Here is a 27,099-nt window from a genome sequence, read left to right on the forward strand (position 1 = left end):
TTCCTATTTATTTCAATTGGAAATCCCCACAGATTTCACCCTCTCCAGAGGTGGATTGGCTATTACAGGGAAATTTCCCGGTGGGCCGATACCTAGGGGGCCGCCTGAGCCCTCCTCACGGCCGGCCAGTAGAAGTTTTTGGGGATGTGTTTTGTGATGGACTGTGTACAAAACGGGACCACTTTTAGTATTTTTTCCAGGGCCACTTTAAGTTCCCAGTCCAACCCTGACCATCTCCATTGGAGCGGGTGAAATCCACAAGAGAAATCCGCTGACATGTTGCGAATTTCAAATCCTCAATGCCGTTGCTTTTTTCTCATGCGGCATGTGGATGAGAATTCAGAAATTCTTATCCACTTTGCTGATACTGTACAACGCTGAGGATTTGCCGCACGAAAATCCGCAGCTATAGTCACATGTGACCTCGGCCTAAACCTACAGCCAATTTATGCTGCAGATTTATCCCTTTGCAGTGCATTGGGCGAAATCCAACTGTAAAGTGCTGCAGATAAGGCACATGTGAATATAATCTGCATTGACAAACTCCCACTGTGTCCTGCCAGCTACAGACTTTTAGCACATGCTGGGAGTTGTAGTCTCACGAGAGCTAGAGAGTATGGCGTCCAGTATAGGAATAGACATATAAACATGTAGGGCGGCAATACAGCAGAGATAACGCAGCACGGTGCCACACAGTGGGACCAGCCCCCGCCTCGTGCGGTTCACAGTACGGTCCCGCCCTCACGTCTCCTCCAATCACCAGCCAGGACAGACTGCGGGCGCTGAAAACTGACATCACAGCCGTGGGCGGGCAGGCCGGTAAACATGGCGGCGGTGGGGAGAAGCGGAGACGGCTGGCAGAACGTGTTGTGTGAACACCCGCTCTTCCAGCAGCTGAGGAAACAGGCGGGCAGCACGAGTATCGCCCAGCTGAAGAACCTGGTGTGCTGTGTGGACGGGGACCTGCTGGCCTGGAACCAGGAGGACTGTGCCCTCCACACCGTCAGACTCCGCAGCCTTAACGGGGGCAGCTCGAGCTGTGAGCAGGTGAGGGGCGCCCTAGAGCCGACGTGATCGGCCGATATAGCCCTCTCCTACAGGCTAGGCATTGGTCAGATCTCTGTATCTAGAAGTCAAAAGTTTAGCACTTTTCCAATATACTTTCTGTAACAATTGGTCTCCGGCTATTCTTATATTGTATTCCTTTATATAGCGCCGACATATTCCGCGGTGCGGCAATCGTCCTCACTAGGAGGCGCTGAATTCAGAATACTTTAAGTATATTTGTGGGGTTCGGGAGGAATCGCCACAAATTGGGGGGAAGATGCGCGCTCCGCGCAGATGTTCAGGACCCAGCGCTGCGCAACACAGTGCAATGTGGTCAAAGTCGTCGTAGAGCCCTTTCCTCATGGATTTTAAGATCTCTGCTTTTTGTCGCTGAATGGGATTCTACATTTATTTCCTGGTCGAGGATGAGAATCTGTCCTGGTCCTGTGGTGGACTGCAGAATCTGCATGTGTAAGGTTAGGGCATCATGTCGCAGATACGTTTACAGCTATGTCGCAGGTGAGTCGTGTCTCGCCAGTGACTTGCGTTGAAGTAAATGGACAGTCCAGCAGTGTTAGATTCTATGCGACTTGTTGCATCACAGCCGCAGAATGTCGTATGACACGTACAGTACATGAAATGTCATGCAACACGTGTGCAACCGTGTAGCCTGAGCCTTCGCGTACCGCTACATGACGGAAAATGGTGTAGCGGTGCGACACAGAAAATCCAGACTTGCCGTGTGACTCGCTCCATTGACTTCAATGTAAGTTGCACACGACTCCCCTGCAACTTGGTTGTGTTTTCACAGCTGTAAAACAGTTGCGCGACAGCAAGTTGCAGACAAGTCGCACGTATTTGTGTCGCCGCGTAAGCCCTGCCCTTACGTACAAGTTTCTCTCCCTGTGATATTTTTTGCATCATGTCCACTTTTTATACCGCCATTCACATATATTGTAGAGAATCCGGAAGAAATCTGCTGATAACTGCAGTGACTCATGCGCATGGCGATGCCCGTTCTTAGAGGCACTGTACGATTATATAGCAGCCCATCACTCAGGGGTTAACCCATCTGGGACAACTGGGATGTCGCACAGATATGCCATCAATGTCCCAGAGGTGGGACCTGCACCTATCTAGAGAACGGGGCTCCCGAAAAGAGAGTGCGCCGTGCAAAAGTGACAGCCACCTCTTGGCTTTTTTTTTGTGCTCCTATAGGGATGAACAGAGGGTGGCCAAGCATGCAGTCCCATTCTGGAGATGGGTGCGGGTCCCACATCTAGGACCCATTCCTATCTAATAGTGATGGCATATTTTAGCAATGGGAATACCCCTTTAAGTAGTATTCTGATTTGTTTTCCCTTGTGTCACTAGGGCGTAATAGTAATTAGAGGTTGCCCCAGCCCTCTGGTTGGGGACTACTAGTGTAGGGCATGGGTCCTTCTGCCTGAGAGCTTCATATATTTCTTCACGTGATAGAGGAGGAGGACCACATTGATGGGTTTCATTCATCCTACAGAAGCTGCTGTGTATCAACGCCCCACTCTTTGATGTTACCGAAGTCCAGCTCAACCCGACTCAACAACACATTGCGTTGATTGGAAGCAAAGGTTTGATGGTCCTGGATGTGCCTAAACGCTGGGGCAAAAACTCTGAATTTGAAGGGGGTGAAAAAACTGTGAATTGCAGGTAAAATACTGTTCTGTAATTGCTTCAAATTGTAGGAGGGGTTGGGCAGATTTCACATGGGAACAGCACATGCATGCTGCTAGTAATAAGCATTAGTAAACGGCTCCTACGTCCAGCGGTTTAATATAATACTTCATGTCTACACGCAGGTCTGCACTGCTGATGGAGGGTCCCGTCCATCAGTGGCCTCCATTCACTTAGGCTACATGAACACGACTGTGTGCCCCCTCGGCCGTATTGCATTCCGGGCAACTGCCATGTGCATTCCGAATCACGGATCGCAGACTCATTCACTTGAATGGGTCCGAAATCACGGAGGCACGGATCTGAACCCCACGGAAGCACTACGGAGTACTTCTGTGGTGGTTCTGGCTGTGCCTCCGCACAGCAAGAAAGTAGCGCATGCACTATTTTGCGGTGCAGATTGCAGACCCCATCCTTTGGCAGTTTTGTCACTTTTGAGCGCGTGCTTGCCTGACAGTCTATTGTGCCATATTCCAATCATACACATGAACATTTTCTTTTATACTGTATTTTTTATTTCCCATTCAGAACTATCCCCATTGCGGAGAGGATTTTCACGAGCTCCACCTCCCTGGTTCTGAAGCAGGCAGCATGGTACCCGAGTGAGAGTCAAGAACCTCGTCTCGTTTTACTGACCTCTGATAATACAATAAGGTAAAACAATGTACCACATCTTAGACTTATTAGGAATTTTAATAAGTTACAGGTATATTAAAAAAAATAAAAGTGCGTGGAATTACACATTTTTATTTTTATAAAAAATAAATGCATTTTTTAAAGCTTTAAACAGAATCTGTCCCTACACACAGCTTTGCACTGCCCTTTTTTTGGGGTGTTCTGGAGTTTTTTTGGGCATTTTTTTTTTTTCAGTGTTTGACCAATTTTGTTTTCTTTATGTGGATTTTTCTTTAGGCCTCATGCACACGACGTATCCGTTTTGCGGTCTACCAATTGTGGATTCGCAAAATACGGATGCTGTGTTGCATCTGCATTTTATGCAGACCAATTAACTTCAATGGTTCCACTGTATAGGGCATGTTCTATTTTTTTATTTGGAACTGACATATAGATGCAGAAAGCCCATGAATCATCCATGTCGCCATCCATCTGTATATCCATTCCGCAAAAGAGATAGAAAATGCCTGCAAAATGTTGACCACGGACCCATTGAATGCAAACAAAATGCGCACAGCACACGGAGCGCTTCTGTATTCTGCGGATCCAGGTTTTGCAGACCGCAAAACGGATACAGTCGTGTGCATGGGGCCTAATAGAGAGGATGTCAAAATCTTGTAAAAATACGCCAAGAACTACAGCATGCTGCGTTTTTTTTTTTTGTTTTTTTTTTTTCACGTAAAACCACTTGTGTCCTGTATTTCATATTTCTCATAGACCTTCAGCTAACATCTGCAGCTGAGCTGGCATTTTTACCGAAAAAAATGCACCAAAGTATGCCGTTAAAAATGCAGAAAAGGTGCATAAAAATGCCAGCAGAAAGCGATGTGTGAACCCAGACGGTGACTGAGAAGCCATGCCCAATGTTCTATTCAGCAGGTCTCTTGTCTGGCAGCTGTACAGCAGGCACCCCGTCTCCCCCACCTGCTGGTTTAAGGGGTATGCACTTTGCAACCAGTTTCCATGGTTACAGACTACAAACAAACCCCGTGTGGTCTGATCCTGCAGTTATGTCTCTCCCACCCCCTGCCTGCTCTTCTTGCTAAACTACAGATAGGTGAGAGTGCAGGATCAGGCGACACTTGTTTGTGGTCTGTAACCATAAAACGCAGTGGAAGGAGCCACAGATTTTTTTTGTACAGTTTCTACATTTTTGTATTTCAGAAATAAAAATAGTTGCAAGAGTGGACGTCTCCTCAAAGCTTTGTGTGATGAATGCTGGCTGCACTATTAAAATAATCATACATGTTCTATGTGTAAAAATGCCCACAGTTTGCGGTAAAGAATGCAGGCTATACGGTAGTGGAGGTCCAGAAATTCATCATACCCTACCCTAAAAGATATATGTAGTATCTATCCAGTGTGGTATTTTTAAGGTCTTCAGTAGGTGGTGACCCATTTGTTGACCCTCACAAATATATATATTTAAATGAGATGTGACATGAATTGCTAAAGTAACTGCTTTTTAAATATATTTTACAGAATATACAAACTGCACGATCATTTGTCTGCAGAAAAAGTAATTCCACTTTCCAATGCAGACGAGGAGACGTCGCTTCCCCAGAACAGGTATGCCTGTACCATTGCCTTGTCCTGTTGTATAACATGAATAGTTCTTTTTAAGGCTCCATTCACACGTCCGTGGTGTGTTGCGGGTCTGCAACACACCCGCCCGGCACCCCTATAGAAATGCCTATTCTTGTCTGCAAGCTGCAGACAAGAATAGGACATGTTCTATCTTTTGCGGAGCTGCGGACCTGAAGATCGGGGCTGCGCTCCGCAAATGCGGATGCTGACAGCACACTGTGTGCTGTCTGCATCCATTCCGTCCCCATAGAAAATGAATGGGTCCGCACCCGTTCCGCAAAATTGCGGAACCATTTGCGGACGTGTGAATGGAGCCTAAAGGGATTATCTGGGATTAGGAGAAATTGGGGCAGAGGATGGCATAAAATAACAAAGTAAGCATGAATTACCTGTTAAGACCCCTACTGCTCCAGCGCTGCTGGTAGAGTACCTTAGAGACCCGTGATCATGTCCTCTCTGCAGTCCTGTAAACAAAAGGTGGGCGATCCAACAGGTAAGTGACGCTTATTTGTTATTGAACACTATCTTCTGCCCGTGCCCCAGTTTTTACTCATCTAGGACAACTCCATTAATTTTATGATGTAATATTTGGCTAAGGCCTCATTCACACGACCGTATATATATTGCGGTCCGCCAAAAAAACGCATCCGCAAAAAAATACGGATGACGTCCGTGTTTTGCGGAACGGAGCAGTTGGCACCTTATAGAACAGTCCTATAGTTATCTGTAATGCGGACAATAATAGGACATATTCTATTTTTTTGCGGAACGGAAATATGGACATACGGAAACTGTATGCAGAACCATTCATTTCAATGGGTCCACACAAAATAAAAATAATATGAAAGTTACTCTGTGTGCATTCTGTCTCCCCCCCCCCCCCCCCCCCCAAAAAAAAAAAAAGGAACGGGCACGGAGAGAATATACGTTTGTGTGCATGAGCCCTAACAGATCTGTGTCACTCTCTGGTTACAGGAGCTCATACAAAGCCTCTCTCGGCGAGATCGCGGTGGCGTTCAATTTTGGCCCATTAGCTGCCGTATCAAGGGGTGTCGGTCTGCACGGTAAAGAGAACACTGCATATCCCCTCTATGTACTTTACGAGAATGGAGAGACCTTTCTTATATACATTGATTTACAGGGCAGGTAAGATGTGTTGACCTGTGTTTATCCGTGGTATAGATCTTTATTACAGCGGCATCAGGAGTGTAGATTTGTGTTGTAACTACAGTGTGTGAGAGGAAGGTTATTTATCAAGATGTTGCCTTTAAAGAGTCACCTCTTCTGACATGTTTTAGTAACCACTTGTATTCCCCATGTAATAACCATTCTGAAGCATTTATTCTTATGATTGTATGCTAAGCCTTTCCCCCTTCAATCTTATGACTAAAGGTCCAGCTTGGGCTTAACAGTTGGGTTGTGCCCCTACAGTTTGCCACTGACAGCACTGATTGGATAGTGTCAGACTATGGAGGCACAGGTCCTCTTTAACCCCTTCAGAACTGCCGCCATACATGTGCAGGGTTTAAAAATGAGGCCTGCTCGTGAGCACAGTGGGCGCCACAACTGACTGGTTTCTGCTGTTTTTAAACAGCAGAGACCCCAGGCTAGTGCAATAATGCTGATCACAGACCTGTAATCGTCACATGCCATAGCCAATTGTGACCACGGCATCTAAGGCAGCTTTCCCCAGACCGCTGTGCTCCTGGGGCCTGAGTGGCTTCCCAATGCTGAAATCGAGGAAGCTGTTAGTTAGTGGTAATAGCCTGTTACAGCTGTAGTTCTTGTGGAGGCCTGCAGGGGGCAGGGCTCCATAAGAACGTAGCCAGTCTGCCATACATTGCAATGATATTGTTGCCGGAACTGCCTGCCGGATCCGGAAATCTGTATGCAAACAGATAGCATTTGGATCCGACTGACAAATGCATTGAAACACCGGATCCGTCTCTCCGATGTCATCTGGAAAAAACGGATCTGGTATTAATTTTGCGCAGACCGGGAAATCTGGTCCGGTTTTTCAGAACACTTGGTACCGGATCCGGCATTAATACATTTTAATGAAAATTAATGCCGGATACGGCATTCTGGCAAGTGTTACGGTATTTGGCCGGAGAAAATACTGCAGCATGCTGTGGTATTTTCTCCGGCCAAAATTCCGGAAGAGTGACTGAACTGAAGACATCCTGATGCATACTGAACGGAATGCTCTCCATTGAGAATGCATTAGGATAAAACTAATGAGTTTTTTTTCCAGTATTGAGCCCGTAGGACGGAACTCAATGCCGGAAAACTTTAACGTAAGTGTGAAAGTACCCCAAGGCAGAAGCAATCTCAAAAACGCATGTTCAGGTCCGTTTTTAACAAAAATATAAAAAAGAAATTAAAAATTCAAATGACTCCCCTTTCTCCATAATAAAAATACACAATAAAAAAAATAAACATTGTAGACCTCTCCATGTCCCAAAACACCTGAACTATTGAAATATAAATGTATTTATCGTGTACGGTGAACACCGTAATCAAATAAAAAGTCTAAATGGCTGATTCACCATTTTGTCGCTAAATCTCCCCCAAAAAATTTAATAAAAAGTGATCAAAAAGTCATATACACCCCAAAATGGTATCCCTGCAAAAAATTAGTCCTCACACAGCTCTGTAGACATAACTATAAAAAAGCGGGTCAGAATATGGCGATGAAATAAATTAAAAACAGAAAAACCATATAAATGTGGTATAGATGTAATCGTACTGACCCGGAGAATGAAGTTAACAGATCAGTTTTACCGTCTCTGAAACACAGGAAAAATGAAACCCAGAAAACTGTGCTGGAATTGCATTCTTTTTTACAATTACAACCCCCCCCCCCCCAATTTGGAAATCTTTATATTTTTTTTCCAGCTTACCACTACATTGTATGTAATATTCAATAGTGCCATTAGAAAGTACAACTTGTCCTGCAGAAAACAAGCCCTCATACGTAGTGAATGGAACACTAAAAAAAGTTATGGCTCCTAGGAGGCTGGGAGTAAAAAACAAAAAAAAACAAAACTTGAAATCGCCTGGTCTTGAAAAGGGTTAAGAACGGAAAGTTGTCCTCTTGACTGTCTGACAGGCTGTATTGTGTTTGCAGCAGCAGCAACGTTGGCAGGCTGCTCGGCCCTCTCCCTATGCACCCTGCGGCTGAGGATAACTACGGATACGATGCCTGCTCGGTGCTTTGCTTGCCCTGTGTCCCAAACATTCTTGTGATTGCGACTGAATCTGGACTCCTATATCACTGTGTGGTGTTGGAAGGAGAAGATGATGATGAACAGAGTGTAAGTAACAGATCTGTTTGTGACGACCTGAACTATATTATTATTATTCCATGTTTGTTACATATTTCTTCTGGAAAAGTAATTACCTGTAGAAATGTAAGAGATTTTAATGTATATATTCAGTCTTCTCATCAGCGGGCTCATAGGTGCGCTCCTACAGGGTGTATGTACAGTGGTCCCTCAGGATACAATATTTTCGGCATACAATGGTCTTTTTTGTGACCCATTGTAAGTTGAAACTAGACCCAACATACAATGCCTCAGACTCAGACCCTACCAATCAAGGTCACTTCTCTGGTGAAATAGCTTTATTTGTTGCAAGTGACCAGCTATTCCTGACTGTTAGGCCTCTTTTACACGGGCGTGTCCGGATGCGTCCCGGTGCATTGCGGCAAACCCGCGTGAGTAGGTACGCAATTGCAGGCAGTTTTGACTGCGATTGCGTTCCGATGTTCAGTTTTTATCGCGCGGGTGCAATGTGTTTTGCACGCGCGTGATAAAAAACCGACTGTGGTACCCAGACCCGAACTTCTTCACAGAAGTTCGGGCTTGGGATCAGTGTTCTGTAGATTGTATTATTTTCCCTTATAACATGGTTATAAGGGAAAATAATAGCATTCTGAATACAGAATGCATAGTACAATAGGGCTGGAGGGGTTAAAAAAAAATAATAATAATAATTAAACTCACCTTTATCCACTTGTGCGCGCAGCCGAAATCTCTTCTGTCTTCATCTGTGAGCAATAGGACCTTTTGATGACATCACTGCGTTCATCACATGATCTATCACCATGGTAATGGATCATGTGATGAGCGTAGTGACGTCATCAAAGGTCCTATTGCTCACAGATGAAGACAGAAGAGATGCCGGCTGCGCAAACAAGTGGTGAGTTAAATAATTTTTTTATATATTTTTTTTTTTAACCCCTCCAGCCCTATTGTACTATGCATTCTGTATTCAGAATGCTATTATTTTCCCTTATAACCATGTTATAAGGGAAAATAATAATGATCGGGTCCCGATCGTCACCTAGCAACCGTGCGTGAAAATCGCACCGCATCCGCACTTGCTTGCGGATGCTTGGGATTTTCACGCAACCCCATTTATTTCTATGGGGCCTGCGTTACGTGAAAAACGCACAAAGAGGAGCATGCTGCGATTTTCATGCAACGCACAAGTGATGCGTGAAAATCACCGCTCGTGTGCACAGCCCCATAGAAATGAATGGGTCAGGATTCAGTGCGGGTGCAATGCGTTCAACTCACGCATCGCACCCGCGCGGAATACTCGCCCATGTGAAAAAGGCCTTATATGTACTGGTTTTATCTGTCTTAGTTATCTGCTTATTTTTCTTAAATCTTCATTTTCTCTTATCTTGGATGACATTTTGGGGCTTTGGAACCGATTACTCAAGTTACAATGGTTTCAACATACAATGGCCGTCCTGGAACCAATTAATATTGTAACTTGATGGACCACTGTACATTTAAGAACTGCCCCATTAGCCCCTGCACTGGGCTCTGGAAGCAGGTTTACCTGCGCTCAAGCTATTGCTTCAATTGGATGAACTTTTTCTGTTTGTCTATCTGTGTAACGTTTGGTTTTGAAATCAAGTTCCAGTCTTCAGTATCTTCTTGTATACACCTCCATTGTTCTCATCTATATTATTGGCTAGGTAGTGATTTATTACTTTAATGAATATTTATCATCCCTTATGGGGTGGCATAGGTGGCTCCTAGCTTCAGTCTGTATATTTCATTCCTGTAGTCTGACAAGTCTTGGATCCCCAGCTCTGACCCGATCCCGTCCCTATATGTGTTTGAATGTGTTGAGCTTGAACTAGCTCTGAAACTTACAGAGGAGGATGAAGAATCCATTGAGACCGACTTCTCGTGTCCCATTAAGCTACACAGAGGTAATTTCCTAAGGATAAGGGCTTGTTCACACGACCGTTTGGCTTTCAGTGTTTTGCAGGCCCTTTTTAACGGTTCCGTTTTTCATTTTTTTTAGTTTTAGTAGTGTTTCCAGTTCCATTCCGTTTTTCCATATGGTGTATACAGTAATTACATAGAAAAAATTGGTCTGGGCATAACATTTTTAATAGATGGTTCCGCAAAAACAGAACGGATACGGGAGACATACGGAGTACATTCCGTATGTGTGTTTTTTTATTTTATTTATTTTTTGCGGACCCATTGACTTGAATGGAGCCACGGAATGTGATTTGCAGGCAATAATAGGACATGTTCTATCTTTGAACGGAACAGAAAAACGGAAATGCTGAAATGGAATGCATACAGAGTACATTCCGTTTTTTTTTTCTTCTTGCGGAACCATTGAAATGGTTCCGTATATGGAACTAAAAAAAACAGCCCGTATACGGAACGCAAAAAACGTTTGTGTGAACGAGCCCTAAAACTGATGGTTTTGCATGCAAGTTCAATCAGTTATTTTCTGCGATTGCGGGGTGTGTGTGTGTGTTTTTTTGTGTGTGTGTGTTTTTGTGTTTTTTATATATTTTTTTATTTTTCCCCCGACTGGATTGCATGTGTTTTTCACGCACGTGGAAGAAAAACTGAAAAATAACAATCTACATATCTAGCAACCATCAGTGAAAAACGCTCCTGGAGTCTTCCGTTTTTCACACAAGCTTATTCGCTTCTATGGAGCTGCACAATATAGAACAAGCTGCAATTTTTATTTTTTTTTTCCTGAACGTAAAGATGATGCATGAAAAACGACGCTTGTGACATTGAAATGAATGGATCATGATTCAGTCCGGATGCTGTGCGTTGACTACACGCCTCGCATCTGGACGGGAAACTCGCTGGTGTGAAAGAGCCCTAGCAGTCTCAGAAAGTAAAAGGCCACAGGTCTGATTAGAGTATTGCATATGGCCATTTGTTTCATCACAGGCACGTGTATTTATTTCCGAAATGGGAGTGTTTTTAATCAGAGCCACTTCTCACCACATGACAAAAATTTGCGTCATGGATGGCTGTCAGTACATTTCAACATGATGATCTTGTTCTTGCGGGCCGTGCTAGGATGCCCACTAGATCAATGGTGGGTGATGGACTGTAATACAGACAGGAGAAACCCCCAGTGTTGGCAGTTGACCTCTAGCTAGTCCAGTGCTTCAATAATAGGAAGGAAACCCCATTGTAATGGGGGGAACGCTGGGGAGGCTTTACCATGTAGATAGTCCAGGGCCTGACAAGGTTCTAGTGTTTATGCCTATTAGGGCATCCTGGTATGTGCCAATGCATATTTCTCAGCACAAGAAGAATGCCAACATATTGTTACTAAAAGAATAAATGTAAATGGGATAAATAGTTTGGCACCTCCAGAATTAAATTTAATAAAAATGTCAAGCATACCTGCCGAAAATGGTGGCAGTGTGAAGTACGATGGCAAAAAACAAGGCCTCATTCTGCAAAAACAAAGCAAAATAAAAAACGCTATATGGTCTGGAATGCCGAGGCAAAAACATGTCTGCTCAGAAATGGCCTAGGCCCTATGGTGTTACAAGGCATTAAAAAGAATGTGGGGTACATTTATTAAGACCGGTGACTTAGACGCCTCTGTGCCGGCGGGGGAATTGCTGCAGTTATGTAGAGACATTTTCTATGCCTGAACCAGGCTCTCTTTTTGTTTGATTTTAGACCCAGTGTGTCCATCGCGATATCATTGTACTCACGTGGCTGGCATTCACAGTGTGGGCCTGACTTGGTTCAGCAGACTGGAGAAGTTTCTCAGCGCAGGTATCTTATTTGATGTAATTGCCACTCGCTGGTAATGAAAGGGGAGTCTGCTGTCAGTGTCCCAATTATTCTGCATCTGTTTGTCTCAGGTGAAGAGGATAAAGACAGTCTTCAAGAACTGGCTGCAGAGCAGAAGTGCCTTGTGGAGCACATTCTGTGTACTAAGCCCCTGCCCTGCAAGTAAGTGCATGAGTTCTGGTGCATCTACTCTTTGTTGTAACTCAAAGGGGTTAGCCAAGCTTTATTAAAAATGTGTTTTAATGTACACATACACACATATTGGTAGGAAAAGCTACGGCATGATAGCCATTTAGATGAACAAGCTCATGGGAATCAAAGATGACTTGCATCTTGGGCTCCCCCCCCCCCTTATCATCTTCCTATGCTCAGATAGGATTTATACTGTAAAAATTTAATCAAACCTTTTATTCCATCGTTGTGGCATAAAAAAAGTTACAAATTTATGGAGCATGGAATATTCACGTCATAATATGCGACTTTTTAAGCTTCTTGACGCTTTTTTTAACGTATAACGAAAAGGAGGTGAGGCTTAGGCCTCGTTCACGTGACCATATGGCTTTTTCAGTATTTTGCGGTCAGTTTTTTCACGGATCTGTTTCCGTTTTGTTTTTCCATATGGCATATACAGTATACTGTAATTACATAGAAAAAATTGGGCTGGGCATAACATTTTCAATGGATGGTTTCGCAAAAATGGAACGGATACGAAAGACATATGGAGTACATTCCGTATGTGTGTTTTTTTTTTTTTTTTTGCGGCCCCGTTGACTTGAATGGAGCCACGGAACGTGATTTGCGGGCAATAATAGGACATGTTCTACCTTTCAACGAAACGGAATGCATACTGAGTACATTCCGTGTTTTTTTTTTTTTTTTGCGGAACCATTGAAATGAATGGTTCCGTATACGGAACGCAAAAAAATGGCCCGTAAACGGGAAAAAAACAAACTAGAAACGGTCGTGTGTAAGAGGCCTTAACAGGAGTAGTGCTGCAGTCGACTGGAAAGCCAGAAACTGGCTCAACTTATAGCTGAAGTCTAGGCCAGCCCATATGTTTCTACCACTGCTTCTTAATAAATTAGGTGCCTCTTACTCCGGTGCACAGAGGATTAGGACTGGCATATGGGAATGCCAGTCTTGATCTTGCCCATTTATTTTTGAGACAATACCTTTTAAGCGTATATAATGTCTAACGTTAAAAGGTCAATGGACTTCATGCTGCACTTTAAAGTCTTAAAAATTAAGAGATTTCTGTAAAATAAAATATTGTCAGTTTTTGATAAATTTAACAATATTCTTTTCTTTTTATCCTAGGTTCCCGTCACCCATTCAAGGATTTTGGATTATTTCAGACTTTTCACTTGGCACAACTATGATATGCCTTACTAGTGGCTATGAATGCATCACAAGACCATTACTGTATGTATACATTGTATTTTACATTAACCCTTTCTACCCCGTTTAAAAAAAAAAAAATTTACTTTGCATTTTCATTTTTCACTCCCCGCCTTCCCCCCCCGTTCACGTAGTCGGGCTTATTGCTTGGGTACAAGTTGTACTTTCCAGCGACACCATTTAATATTGCATAGAATGTAGTGGGGAAAAAAATTCCAAAGTTGGTGGAATTGGAAAAAAATATATGCAGTTTTACAGGGGTTAGTTTTACAGCGTTCATTATACGGTAAAACTGACTTGTGATCTTCATTCTCCAGGTCAGTACGATTCTGCCGATACATATGTATACTTTTCCTTGCGTTTTGATGTTGAAAAAATAAAATAAACTTGCAAATTTTTTATTTATTTTTTCCCGCTGTCCTATTCTGATCCCTATAACTTTTATGTAGTTGTGTGCGGAGCTGTATAAGGGCTCATTTTTTGCGGCGCGATCTGTACTTTTTATTGCTTCCATTGTGGGGCGTGTACGACTTTTTGATCCCCTTTTTTTTTTTTTTTTGGTGGGAGGAGAAGCGAGAAAAAAAAATGGGAAAATCGGCCATTTTGACCCTTTTTTTTTTTTTTTTTTTTCCGTTTCACCTTTTTCCATATGGGATTAATTCTGTCCATATTTTGATAGTATGGGCTTTACACACACTGTCATACCCACGAGGTTTAAACACATGGTGTATTTTTTTTTCTTTTTTTAAATTTTTTATTCTATTGGGGAAAGGGGGTTATTTGGGGGGGAAAAATATATATATATAATATATATATATATATATATATATATATATATTTATTTTACACTTTGTTAAAGTTCCCTATGGGAACTATAAAAAAAAATCTGTCATTTAATTGCTATTATCATAGACTCCAATGCACTAGCATTATTACAGGCAAGGGCTCCATAGGAAAGACTGTGCAGCAGCCTCCTGTCATCACATTATAAAAGTATATACATAACAGATAAGTTAAATGGATGCCATACAGTGGCTATGCCTATAAAAGGATCTGTTAACAGATACTGGACTCTGCAGGATGGAAAAGCGTAGTGTACTATGCTTTTGCATCTTTTTTTTTTTTTTTTTTTTTTTTTGGGGACAAAAATGTGACGTGAACAGCCCCTAACTTCATATGATCTAACAATTGAAATCCTGAATTTAATAATTAATTGTCTTTGTATTTTTTTTTCTTTTTGTCCAGAACGACTATCCGACCACCGTCACCACCTCTTCTCTGCTCCCAAGTTGACAGCCGCATCGCAGAGACTGTCCCACATGTCTTGGAAGATGTGAAAGTCCCATTTGAGAATCACATTAGAAACCTTCTTATTCGGACCTCTGCAAATCCTTTACTTCTAAAGTGAGCAAATATGGGACAGGGTCTTGTCAATCCTGTAGTGAACAGGGCTATCTGTAGATGGGTTAACATGGCAGCTTATCTGTTTATGTGCTGGTGTTTTATGTTCTCAGTTGCTTACATTGTGGTTATTTTTATGTAATTTTATTATCTAAAAGTAAGTTGCCAGCACTTTTAACATGCATACATTAACCCCTTCACGACTGCCATACAGCTATATACGTGCTATCTGCACATACCCCGTGCAGATAGCACGTATATAAACGTTATGGCAGCTCTTTAATCAAAGCGCTGCAAAGCACTTGGTTAAAGCTTCTGCCGCTGTCAGGGACCGTGTAGCGTTCAGTAATGCCGGCAAGGAACCAATTAGAGTGGTCCCTTGTCGGCGATCGCTCCAATTGGTAGGTTAGTCTGCATAGACTAATCGGATCACGGCGGTGTAAAAGTGCTGGTTTCAGATCTGATCTGCAGATCAGAGCCTGAAATCAGGCATTAGCTGTATCTGTGGCCCCAAATAGCTCCTGCCTCCCCATCTGTGCTCTCTGTGCGCAGTGGCCTTAACTTGGCTGGCCGTGCTCTGCAAGTGCTGGCTCATGGCTCCCACTGTGCACATCTGTGCCCCCTGTTGTGGTCCTCTTGAATGTGATGGCGGCCGCCATCAGCAGCTAGTGTTCAGCTGTATGCTGGCACTGCTATAACCCCTTAGATGCCGTGGCAGTGGCATCCATGGGGTTAATAGAGGGAGGGGGCTCCCTCTATCAACCATGGATGTTACTGTGATCCCATTTATGAACATATCCCTATGTTCCAGATATCTGCAGATCCTTCCTAACCTAACAGTTATCTGTAATATTAATAGTGATTTTTATTTTTTTTTGTTTCTAGTTCATCTAGTAAAGACTCTTCTCCTCCACCAGAGGAATGTCTTCAGCTGTTAAGTCGAGCAACCCAAGTTTTCCGTGAAGAGTATGTCCTCAAACAGGATATGGCTAGAGAGGAGATTCAAAGAAGGTAACATATTCAGATGTTAGTGATATTTGAGCATTTGGTTGAGATTTTAGTTTTGACCCAACTTTCCTTCCATAGGATAAAATTGCTTATGGCTCAAAAAGAAAAGCAGCTAAAAGATCTGCGGTACTATAAAGAGGAAAGGTGAGCAAAAAAAATCTGAAACCTGGTCTTCTGGAAAATGCTAGAAATTAAACTGCTTCCTTGTTGGATCTCACCGATAGTCAGCCATTGGCATATAGTCAGCCATTGAGCATAACTTTTAATAAAACGTGCATAAATCTCCATGTTTATCTACAGAGGATGATCATATTCAGCATATTTTTTTGACTATTTGTAGAAAAAGCTATATCAACACAAAAAGAAAAACTGAGTCTAAAAAAGGCTCCAAATGTATAATAAATCTTATTCAATAACCTATACAAAACGTTATTAAAAAAGAGACAAAAGACATCAAGAATGAAGTGCGGTATACACCTGAGGTGACTGAGCAGGAATATAAATATCATATGAGGGAGTTAATAAATAGTTAAATGTCTGGTAAATGCTAATGCAGTGTAGGGTGTGTAAAGCTTACGCACATCTTGACCGGACGGAGACCAATGGTTAAAAAAAATCAAGTGGGGGCTAATGCATAACAATACAGAAGATGCTAATGCATCATAAAATAATAATAAGGTAGAAATAAGCATATCATAATACCCATACCAGATAACATAAAACACTCCTCATACAAATTGCAGCATATATGGCATACCCATGAAGATGGGGAATTCACCTCTGGAGACACCTTCCTCTGGGGGTACAGCTCTCCTTGAAAGTGTGCTCCTTTAAGTCCTCAAAGCACCAATTAATGGACATCGATTTGATTGGCCTAATTAGATCCCCATGTGTGTGCTAATAATGGATTCCATATCGCACCTGTATACTGTGGCGCCATCCACATCAAGCCTAACGTGTACTCCGAGCACCCGATGGCCTGTCAGGTGATCGGCTGCATGACTCAGTTCCAGTGACGCGCGGTGGGCACGTGATGGCCAGCCATGTGACCGCCCACATCACAAGCAAAGAGCTCAAGCGTATAGGCATCACATAATCGCAATCGGTAAAGCAGGAAGCGCATATCTCATAACGTCAAAACAGGTTTGATATTAGAATAGTTGGCATTCGAATATGGATATAAAGATATGGATGGAAATATACATACAAACTGCATGCCATAAAAAAAAAAACTAAACCGTGGTAATATAATTCATTGGATATAAATATATAAAATGTGACAGACTAAAATACCAAATGAATAAATAATAAAAAAAATAATAAAAAAAAAAAATATATATATATATATATAATAAAATATTTCATATGCGATTGTTACTAAGAGTAAAAATGAACACCTGATTATGTGAATGAATACATGATTGTATGAATTATATAGATAAAAAATATACAATAAATATGTATGTGTTTGGGGAAGTTAAAATAAAAATGAAAAATCGTTATTCATAATTGAAAGATGGAAAATCAGAAGGGGATGTAGTTAAATTAGCTTTTTATGTATGCCAATCAATGGTGCAGAAAAAGGTATAGATGTGGGGCTATAACAAAAAGTCCCAAGTCAAATACACTGTCTGATTGTCCTCACAATTAGAGACCATTCAAATCTGCACCATCATTTATAAGCAGCAGCTTCAACCTGATATGATGAAGAAACAAAGGCTGAACGCTGCATGCCACTTAAAGGGGTTGTCTGGGTTCAGAGCTGAACCCAGACATACCCTTATTTTCACCCAGGCTAAACCTGATATACTCACATGATCTTTATTATTAATACAAAAATTATAGTGTGGGTATAATTGTTACACTATTACTGTTGTCAAATCAATAAAATTGACATTTACACCAGCATATCATCCCAACGTATATCGCATCCCCATTTACAAAAAGCATGAAATGCAGAACAGAAATTTTCTAGTAATCCTGACTTTGCTAGGAAAGAATCAATATTACAGCAAACTGAAATGTTTACGGCCCAATTAAGAGAGGAAACACTTCCAATACATCAGGGATTCTTCTGACTTGAAGGACGTATTTTAGATTTTTGGTGCCAAACAGAGCAAAGCTCTAGAACTAGAACTGAACCGTCTTCTTCTGAAGGGGAAACCGATGCTGAGCTGACTAGTCAGACTGTTGCCCACCCACCCACACCCTCCCTTCCCTGTACATCATCTAGGGGCAGAGGAGGTAGGAGAGGGAGAGGTACCTACCTAAGGTCGTTTCTTAGGGAGGGGGTCCGTCTGTAAGCGATTATCTACTAAGAGAGAGATTACTCCATTTACAATGTGCAAATAATCAATCTCCAGTAGAACGTTCACTTCCGATGAATTGAGAGTACTGAGTAGAGGGCTATCCTTTGTACCAACTAACACCTTTTAGGTTATTTAAATGGGTAAAAGACTTGAATTTATTTGTGCGCAAATTAAAATGTAAAAATATTTTTGCTACCCATGACAGATTAGAGTGTGAAAATCTGGGTATTGACAGGGTTGATTTGGCCGATGTCCATATTCTTGCTGAATTGAGGAGGGGGGATAGGTGAGGGTCCCTTCACAGATCTGAGACCTCAATCCCTGAAGAATCTACCAGTAGTGGACAACACTCCCATGGACATGTTTTTAAAGATGGTTGTGCAACAACCAGGGTGGATTTGATTTAAATCAAACTGATTTTAAATCACTAGTCAGTAAGGCTTGATTTAAATCATAGTTTTCTACATAATTCCTGCTGGTATAACTTATAATATGCAAGTAGATGAAGATTTTTAGAATAACAACTTTTCATATTAGTTTGATTAGGTTGATTCTGCATTCATAGGTTTGTAGAAGTTAGGGTTAAGGTCTTTTTCTCAACTCTGTTAATGTTATAACATTTTTGCTGTGAAGAAGAGGCATGTGATCTCTGCTGAGTCAAATTCAGTTTTGAGAACTGCAAAAGTAAACCAAGCATCTGTGATAATAACTTGTAGGCAGAGAAACTGCCCAATAATCTTACAAAAACCTCTGGAAGAGCATGACATTGTGAATGGACAAAGGGGGAAACTAACTCTCCTTAGGGAGAGAGCACCTTAATCAGTGTGAGGAGACTTATAGGCCATACATGCTCCTCTGGAATTCTGGGAGGGACGAAATGCAAATGAGCTCTTAACAAGCTCTGCCTCTAATGCCACCAGATGTAAGGCAGCTATCCTATAAGTCAAGATTCAGCTCTTAAAATAAGCCTTGAGACATGACTTGGATATTAAATAAGCCAGCACCTCATCTGCCGACAGCTGTTTCCGGGTGATTGCCCCTCATCAGTGCAGAGCAGAGAGTACTGGCTTAACTGGGTAGGAGGCCTGTGTCCGAGCAAGTGGGGAACTAACTCTCCTTAATCAGTGTGAGGAGACTTATAGGCCATACATGCTCCTCTGGAATTCGGGGAGGGAAGAAATGCAAATGAGCTCTTAACAAGCTCTGCCTCTAATGCCACCCGATGTAAGGCAGCTATCCTATAAGTCAAGATTCAGCTCTTAAAATAAGCCTTGAGACATGACTTGGATATTAAATAAGCCAGCACCTCATCTGCCGACAGCTGTTTCGGACACAGGCTTCCTACTCAGTACTCTCGGCTCTGTACTGATGAGGGGCAATTACCCCGAAACAGCTGTCGGCAGATGAGGTGCTGGCTTATTTAATATCCAAGTCATGTCTCAAGGCTTATTTTAAGAGCTGAATCTTGACTTATAGGATAGCTGCCTTACATCTGGTGGTATTAGAGGCAAAGCTTGTTAAGAGCTCATTTGCATTTCTTCCCTCCTATTGTGAATGGATTAATGGAATTTATTTACCAAAAAAATTAAACATATACAGCCTTATTCTACATAATTAACGAATCTTTATTTCATGATGGAATAACCTTTGGATGGTAATATATTTTCCTCCAAAAAGCATTTTATATAAAAGAAAAATCCGGATTTTTATTTTATTTAAATCTATTTTTATTTTTTAAAAATCATTGATTTTTATCCACCCTGGCAACAACTGTGTATGGAAGGGTGAACATTTGGGCACAGTAATTTGACCAAGGAAAAATGGGATGGGCTGAGAGCTTTGGAATCCGACCATTCTATTGTAATTGCACCCTCAGACAGAGGTGGAAATGTGGTCATAATGGACTACAATCAATATACCGACTTGTCTCAGTAATCTGAATGATCGCAAGTGTTATAGTATTTTACCAACTTAGGCTACTTTCACACTAGCGTTCGGGGCTCCGCTTGTGAGTTCCGTTTAAAGGCTCTCACAAGCGGCCCCGAACGGATCCGTCCAGCCCTAATGCATTCTGAGTGGATGCGGATCCGCTCAGAATGCATCAGTCTGGCTCCGTTCAGCCTCCGCAGCTTGCAGCGTTCGGGTGTCCGCCTGGCCGTGCGGAGGCAAACGGATCCGTCCAGACTTACAATGTAAGTCAATGGGGACGGATCCGTTTGAAGATGACACAGTATGGCTCAATTTTCAAACGGATCCGTCCCCCATTGACTTTCAATGTAAAGTCAAAACGGATCCGTTTGCATTATCATGAACAAAAAAAAAAAAAAAAAAATTTTTGTTCATGGTTATGCAAACGGATCCGTTCTGAACGGATGCAAGCGTTTGCATTATAGGAGCGGATCCGTCTGTGCAGACACCAGACGGATCCGCTCCTAACGCAAGTGTGAACGTAGCCTAACCCTCTGATATCAGATAGAAAAGAACTGAATGAAATACTCTCACAGGCCCTTCGATCCAAACTCATCAGTAAAACTGAGATGGGTTTTGTTTTGTTGCCCCCATATCAGAAAATGGCATTTTTATGGCCTACCGAAGGTCTACAAAAGCCTGTAGCCACTAAAAAGGGAGACCGATAGTCTCGGTACGGACAGTTTGACACCTCGTCAGTACCTATGTGGATCAAATATTGGGGTCCTTTTGTTACTGCCCTTCCATCGTACGTCTGTGATTCGATGGACGTTATTAAAAGGGTAGATGGTCTTCAGGTGGAAATGGATGTATGCCTGGCCAGCTTGGATGTGGAGGCACTGTATAACTCAATCCCACATGATAAGGGATGTGCAATTGTGGCATAATTTTTACAACAAAGAGGTGTACATCTGTGGCCCCATAATGACTTTGTATTATGGTTGATGAAGTTTATTTTGAACCATAATAACTTCATGTTTACCACCAAGTAAGGGGCATGGCGATGGGGAGCCTCTGTGCCCCCACGTATGCAAACCTTTACTTGGGTGGCTGGGAACGTGATGTGTTTGGGGAACACATGAGTGGTTTCATGTAGTCAATTGTGCTTTGGCTGAGGTACATTGATGACGTGTTGATCCTGTGAAAAGGAAACAAAAATACTTTTCGTGAATTTGTCCGGCACCTCAATAACAATGATTGGAGTCTTTACTTCACATCTGAGATCCATGATTACGCCATCACGTTCCTTGATCTTACCGTCTTCAAGGATTCTAATGGATATATTGGCACTCGGCTTTTTGCATGCAAAATTAATTGAGTTAGTGAGTGTGTACATGATTATATGAATTACATATCAAACAGAGTGATGGGAAAAACGAATGAAGTGAATAATCTTATTCACTTCATTAGTTTTTTTTCATCACTATTTCTTTGATATGTAATTATCTATTCACAATTCATATAATCATGTACACACTCACTCTTTCACTTAATTTTGTATGCACATATACATATTTGTATATTCATCTATATATGGTAATTCATACAATTATGTATTCATAGAGTGTTTTATGTTATCTGGTGTGTGTATTGTGATATGCTTATGTCTACCTGGCACACTTTGACCATGTGCAGACCTTTGGTGCAGGGATATTGATTATTTTATGATGCATTAGCATCTTCTGTATCATGTACTAGCCCTTGATTATTTTGTAACCATTGTTCTGCGTCCAATCAAGATGTGCGTAGGCTTTACACACTATACGGCATTAGCATTTACCAGACATATTTAACTATTAACTCCCTCATATGATATTTATATTCCTGCTCAGTCATCTCGGGTGTATACCGCACTTCTTTCTTGATGTCTTTTGTCTCTTTTTTTAATAACTTTTTGTATATGTTATTCAATAAAATTAATTATACATTTGGAGTTTTTCTTCTTGTGTTGATATGTCTGTTTCATGCTGAGTTGGCTTGTGGAGGGTTTGTGATGCTGCCCAATATTACTTTTGGGCTTTTATTGTGGGTTAATTCTGTGTAACCTGTAGAGATTAACGATTTGTAGAAAAAGCCTCAAAGAAATGGCTGAACGTCTTGCTGAGAAATATGAGGAGGCCAAGGAGAAACAAGATGATCTCGTGGACAGGTTGGCTTGCTTTTCTTACTCTTAGCTTTGGGTCTTGGTGTTCCATATAGATGTTCATAATTGTTTTTCCTGTGTGGATTAGAGTCTGCTCCCATGATATCCCTAGTTATGTTTCAAAGCTTTTTTAAAAAGGGTTTTCAGGAGGAAAATATTGGTGACCTATCCTCAGGAAAGGTAGTCAGTATCGGGTCGTAGAGGTCTGACACCCAGCATCGGCACTAATCAGCTGTTTGAAGAGGCCGCAACCTCTTCACTGCATACCAAGCAGAGCGCTGTTCATTGTATAGCACTGTGCTTGGTTTTGCAGCCCAGGGCCATTCTCTTGAATGACATCACTGGCCTAGGAAGAAGCCACAGCCCCATAAAATAGCTGATTGGAGGAGATAACCAGTCAGACCGCCACCGATCAGATATTGATGATGTATCCTCAGGATAGGCCATTAGTATTAAACTTCGGGTAAACGGGTCAGACCTTGACTTGCAGTGTATCTACCTGTAGTTCGCACTAGAGCAGGCATCCTCACACTGCGGCCCTCCAGCTGTTGTAAAACTACAACTCCCACAATGCCCTGCTGTAGGCTGATACCTGTTGGCTGTTCGGGCATGCTGGGAGTTGTAGTTTTGCAACAGCTGGAGGGCCGCAGTTTGAGGATGCCTGCACTAGAGAGACTTTTCTTGTGGAGAATAGCTTATTTGCATGTGTTTTTTTTTTTTTTTTTTTATTATTATTATTATTATTCTCTGCACCAGCTCAATCTCTACAAGTAGAACCAACCAAGAAAATGTATTCTTGTGCTTTAAACTCTATTTTTAGAAGCGTTCACTGAATGGAAAGAGCCGTTCACACGCGGCCACCTCTCCATTCCTGGCTGGGCGCAACAGGGCAGGTCCCACCTCCTGGAACCCACTTTTATCACACATTTATGGCATACCCTGTTATTATGCCATAAATTTCCCAGATGGGTATACTCCTTTTTAAGTCACAATATATACCAGTTCTAACCCTCAGTTTTGTATTATATGCGATAATGGGTGGTTTATATATCTTGGTGCAAAGAAAAAGTAAAGTAGTTGCTGGTTCTTTAATTTTTTATAATGCAAGCAATTGTCTTGTCATTTCTTGTGAAGGCTAAAATCTGTGCTGCACAGCTTCAACACTCGACACCCGGTCTTGACCAACAGTGAACGAGATATGAAGAAAGAGCTGCACACAACAGATGAACAGCTACACCATCTGGATAATGCTATAAAACAGGTGCACAAGCGACTAACCAATAGGCAGCACCGAAATCCTGGGAACTTCACCAGTGCAGGGTTTTTATTTCTTTTTCCTTGTACACAGGTTAAAATGAAAATGGACTATCAAGAGCGCAAGATGAAAAAAGTAAAAAGTCCAAGGAAGTCTAATCTAACACTCAGCGACTACCAACGCAAGAATATCCAGACTGTGTTAAAAGAACAGTAAGTATTAGCTGAGGGGATATTCAGAATCTGTAGGAGTTCGCTGTGCATACTTGCTCCAGGTTTGGTAACAAAATAGATTTTTAATTTGCTAAGTGTGGCACTTAGGAGTTTTCCAGTAACCTTTATTTTTAAGCAAGTGCCTGTGGCCTTCTTCCTGAAGTAGAAGATTCATACTTAAAGGGGTTCTCCAGGAATTAAGAAAATGAAACCACTTAAATGTTACTTTTTTTTATAACTATATTTCCAAATACCCTTCATTAGTTTATAATGCCTTGTTTTTTTCTAGGGAGCAATTACACAGGAGGACAAGTTACTTCACAACACTGAGCTAAAGTGCTGCCTCTCTGCACTGCTTGTCAGGGATAGTCTTTACATCAGTAATCTGTTGTAGGAAAAACTAACTTATCCATTTCAGTATATGTGCTCAGCTATGCTGTTAGGGTCCATTCACACGTCCGCAATTTCCATTAATTTCTATGGGTCCGCATTTCCGTTCCCAAAAAAAAAAAAGTCCTATTCTTGTCTGCAATTGTAGACAAGAATAGGCATATTCTATTAGTGCCGGCAATGTGCGGTCCGCAAAATGCGGAACGCACATTGCCACTGTCCGTGTTTTGCGGATCCGCAAAACACGTTACGGACGTGTGAATGGAGCCTTAGGGTAAGAGTAAACAAGGCGGCACTGACACGGCCACTGTGGCTTTTAAATTGAAGGGGATCTCTCGTCACCTCAGACGAGCCCTTTTTTGGTACAATAATACATGTATAGAACGCCTGCAGCTGACTCCAGAACAGTAAATTGGATTTCCTCCAGTCCTCTCCATTATGTACGTTTGCACAAGAGTCCTCTCAATGCATTCCGTGGCCAGTTTGTGGGCGCACTGCGTGTAAATGGGTATATGTATTGACACATGTATAACTATATTAGGGCTTGTCAGAGGTGACAGATTCCCTTTTAAAGGGGTTATCCAGGAACTGATATTGATAACCTATTCTCAGGATAGGACACCAGTATCAGATCAGTGGCAGTCTGACGCCCAGGACACTCGCCTATCAGCTGTTAGGCCTCTTTCACACGGGCAGTGCGGGAAAAAGTGCGTTGCGGCAACATGCACGATTTTTCCGCGCGAGTGCAAAACATTGTGATGCGTTTTGCACGCGCGTGAGAAAAATCGGCATGTTTGGGATTGGTGTTCTGTAGATTGTATTATTTTCCCTTATAACATGGTTATAAGGGAAAAAAATAGCATTCTGAAAACAGAATGCATAGTACAATAGCGCTGGAGGGGTTAAAAAAATAAAATAAAAATGTAACTTGCCTTAATCCACTTGCTTGCGCAGCCCGGCTTCTCTTTGCTGTGTATAGGAAAAGGACCTGTGGTGACGTCACTCCGGTCATCACATGATCTTTTACCATGGTGATGGATCATGTGATGACCAGAGTGACGTCACCACAGGTCCTTTTCCTGCAATCAGCAAAGAAGACAGAAGAGAAGCTGGGCTGCGCGAGCAAGTGGACTAAGGTGAGTTGAATTATTTATTTTTATTTTTTAACCCCTCCAGCGCTATTGTACTATGCATTCTGTATTCAGAATGCTATTATTTTCCCTTATAACCATGTTATAAGGGAAAATAATAAAGATCTGGTCCCCATCCCGATCGTCACCTAGCAACCGTGCGTGAAAATCGCACCGCATCCGCACTTGCTTGCGGATGCTTGCGATTTTCACGCAGCCCCATTCACTTCTATGGGGCATGCGTTGCATGAAAAACGTATAAAATAGAGCTTGCTGCGATTTTCACGCAACGCACAAGTGATGCGGGAAAATCACTGCTTGTGTGAACATCCCCATAGAAATGAATGGGTCCTGATTCAGTGCGGGTGCAATGTGTTCACCTCCCGCATCGCACCCGCGCGGAAAACTCGCCCGTGTGAAAGGGGCCTTAGAAGAGGCTGTGGCACTCTGTGAGCACTTGGACCTATTCCAGTGGTGTCGCCATGCATCAGTTACATGGCCTATTTGCAGCTCAGTCCGATTCAAGTGAACCCCTTTTAAAATGGATGATTCAGGTCGCTGGGAAACAGCCATTTCACTTCTAAAACCACATGGCTAATTGTAATGGTTTAGCTGCCCTTTTCCTTCATGAGCTGAACACAAGTAGTTCAATTGTTCCAAATGACAACCAGCTGAATTATGAACACCGCTCTGGTGGATATGGCGGCGCGCACAGCAGACTTTTTGCAGAAAATTCTGTGACTGTCCAGGTCATCTGTATGGGGCTTGCTGAAATCCATGCACATGCTGCAGGAACAACCCTGTTGAAATGCACATTCAGATTTTCAGCTGCAGAAATTTGTGCAGCAAATCTGCTGCACATGAATGTACCCCAATAGACGCCGTAACACGAATGCAGGGTTAGTAATGCAATGTATTCACAAAGTTTATCCACTTTTTTGTGAGCATGTAGATATATGAACTCCTTAAAGTGGGGAACATGTCCTTATGCATTTCTACTTACTGCAGAATTTTTTTTTTTCTACTACAGACATGAACATATTCAACAAATGGTGAAACAAATAAATGATATCCGAAGCCATGTGAACTTTTAACAACAAGGATTTCCACCCATGATCTTTAAACCTGAGGCTTTCCTATATTAAGAAAGTGGCAGTAGGAAAATATATGGACTGCAATTTGTGAATTCCTGGATTCCATTAGTGTACATACCATGCTTAAATTTATTGAAGTATCATTTTAACACAACTGTCTCTGACAGATATTGTACAAAAAAACAACTTGGGATGTATTTTTCTTTTTTTTTCTTTTTTTTCAAGCTTTTCTAATACAGAACTTTAAAATATTATTGGATAAACTGAACTTTTTTTTTTTTGTCTACTTCATATGTGATTAGTGTTATTAAATGTGCAGACATTTTCTCATTCTCCCCTCTCATGCCAGTTTTCTAGCATAAAAAGTTCTCAAACACTGTTTCTCCCGAAAAATGGTCAGGGCCAGCGACCCCGGCATAATTCTCTTAGTTTACACCAGTTTTCTGAACTGTACACCAGTTAGAGGTTTGTGTAGATGACCGTTTAGGGACATAAATTAGGCACAGCCTCCAGCATAGACCGGCGTAAAACGCTGATCTATGATAAATTCCCTCCCATAGTCTTGTCTGTAAGGCCTCATGCACACGACCGTTCCATTTTTTGCAGTTTGCAAATTGCGGATCTGCAAAACACAGAAGCCGCCGGTGTGCCTTCTGCAATTTGCGGAAC

General features: G+C 42.0%; 1 protein-coding gene across 1 annotated transcript; it reads left to right on the forward strand.

The window, feature by feature from the left end:
- The first annotated feature begins 805 nt into the window (after positions 1 to 805).
- Positions 806 to 26,996, forward strand: NUP88 (nucleoporin 88). The gene is made up of 17 exons (XM_040424867.1): positions 806 to 1,047; positions 2,567 to 2,736; positions 3,289 to 3,414; positions 4,918 to 5,004; positions 5,998 to 6,168; positions 8,153 to 8,339; positions 10,108 to 10,255; positions 12,006 to 12,104; positions 12,194 to 12,284; positions 13,440 to 13,544; positions 14,766 to 14,924; positions 15,807 to 15,932; positions 16,008 to 16,073; positions 22,275 to 22,355; positions 23,484 to 23,610; positions 23,698 to 23,816; positions 26,367 to 26,996. The coding sequence occupies exons 1-17, from the start codon at positions 826 to 828 to the stop codon at positions 26,428 to 26,430; spliced, it is 2,148 nt and encodes a 715-aa protein (XP_040280801.1). The 5' UTR covers positions 806 to 825; the 3' UTR covers positions 26,431 to 26,996.
- Positions 26,997 to 27,099: the final 103 nt, after the last annotated feature.

The sequence above is a fragment of the Bufo bufo genome, chromosome 3 (genome assembly GCF_905171765.1).
Source record: "Bufo bufo chromosome 3, aBufBuf1.1, whole genome shotgun sequence".
Lineage (NCBI taxonomy): Eukaryota > Metazoa > Chordata > Amphibia > Anura > Bufonidae > Bufo > Bufo bufo.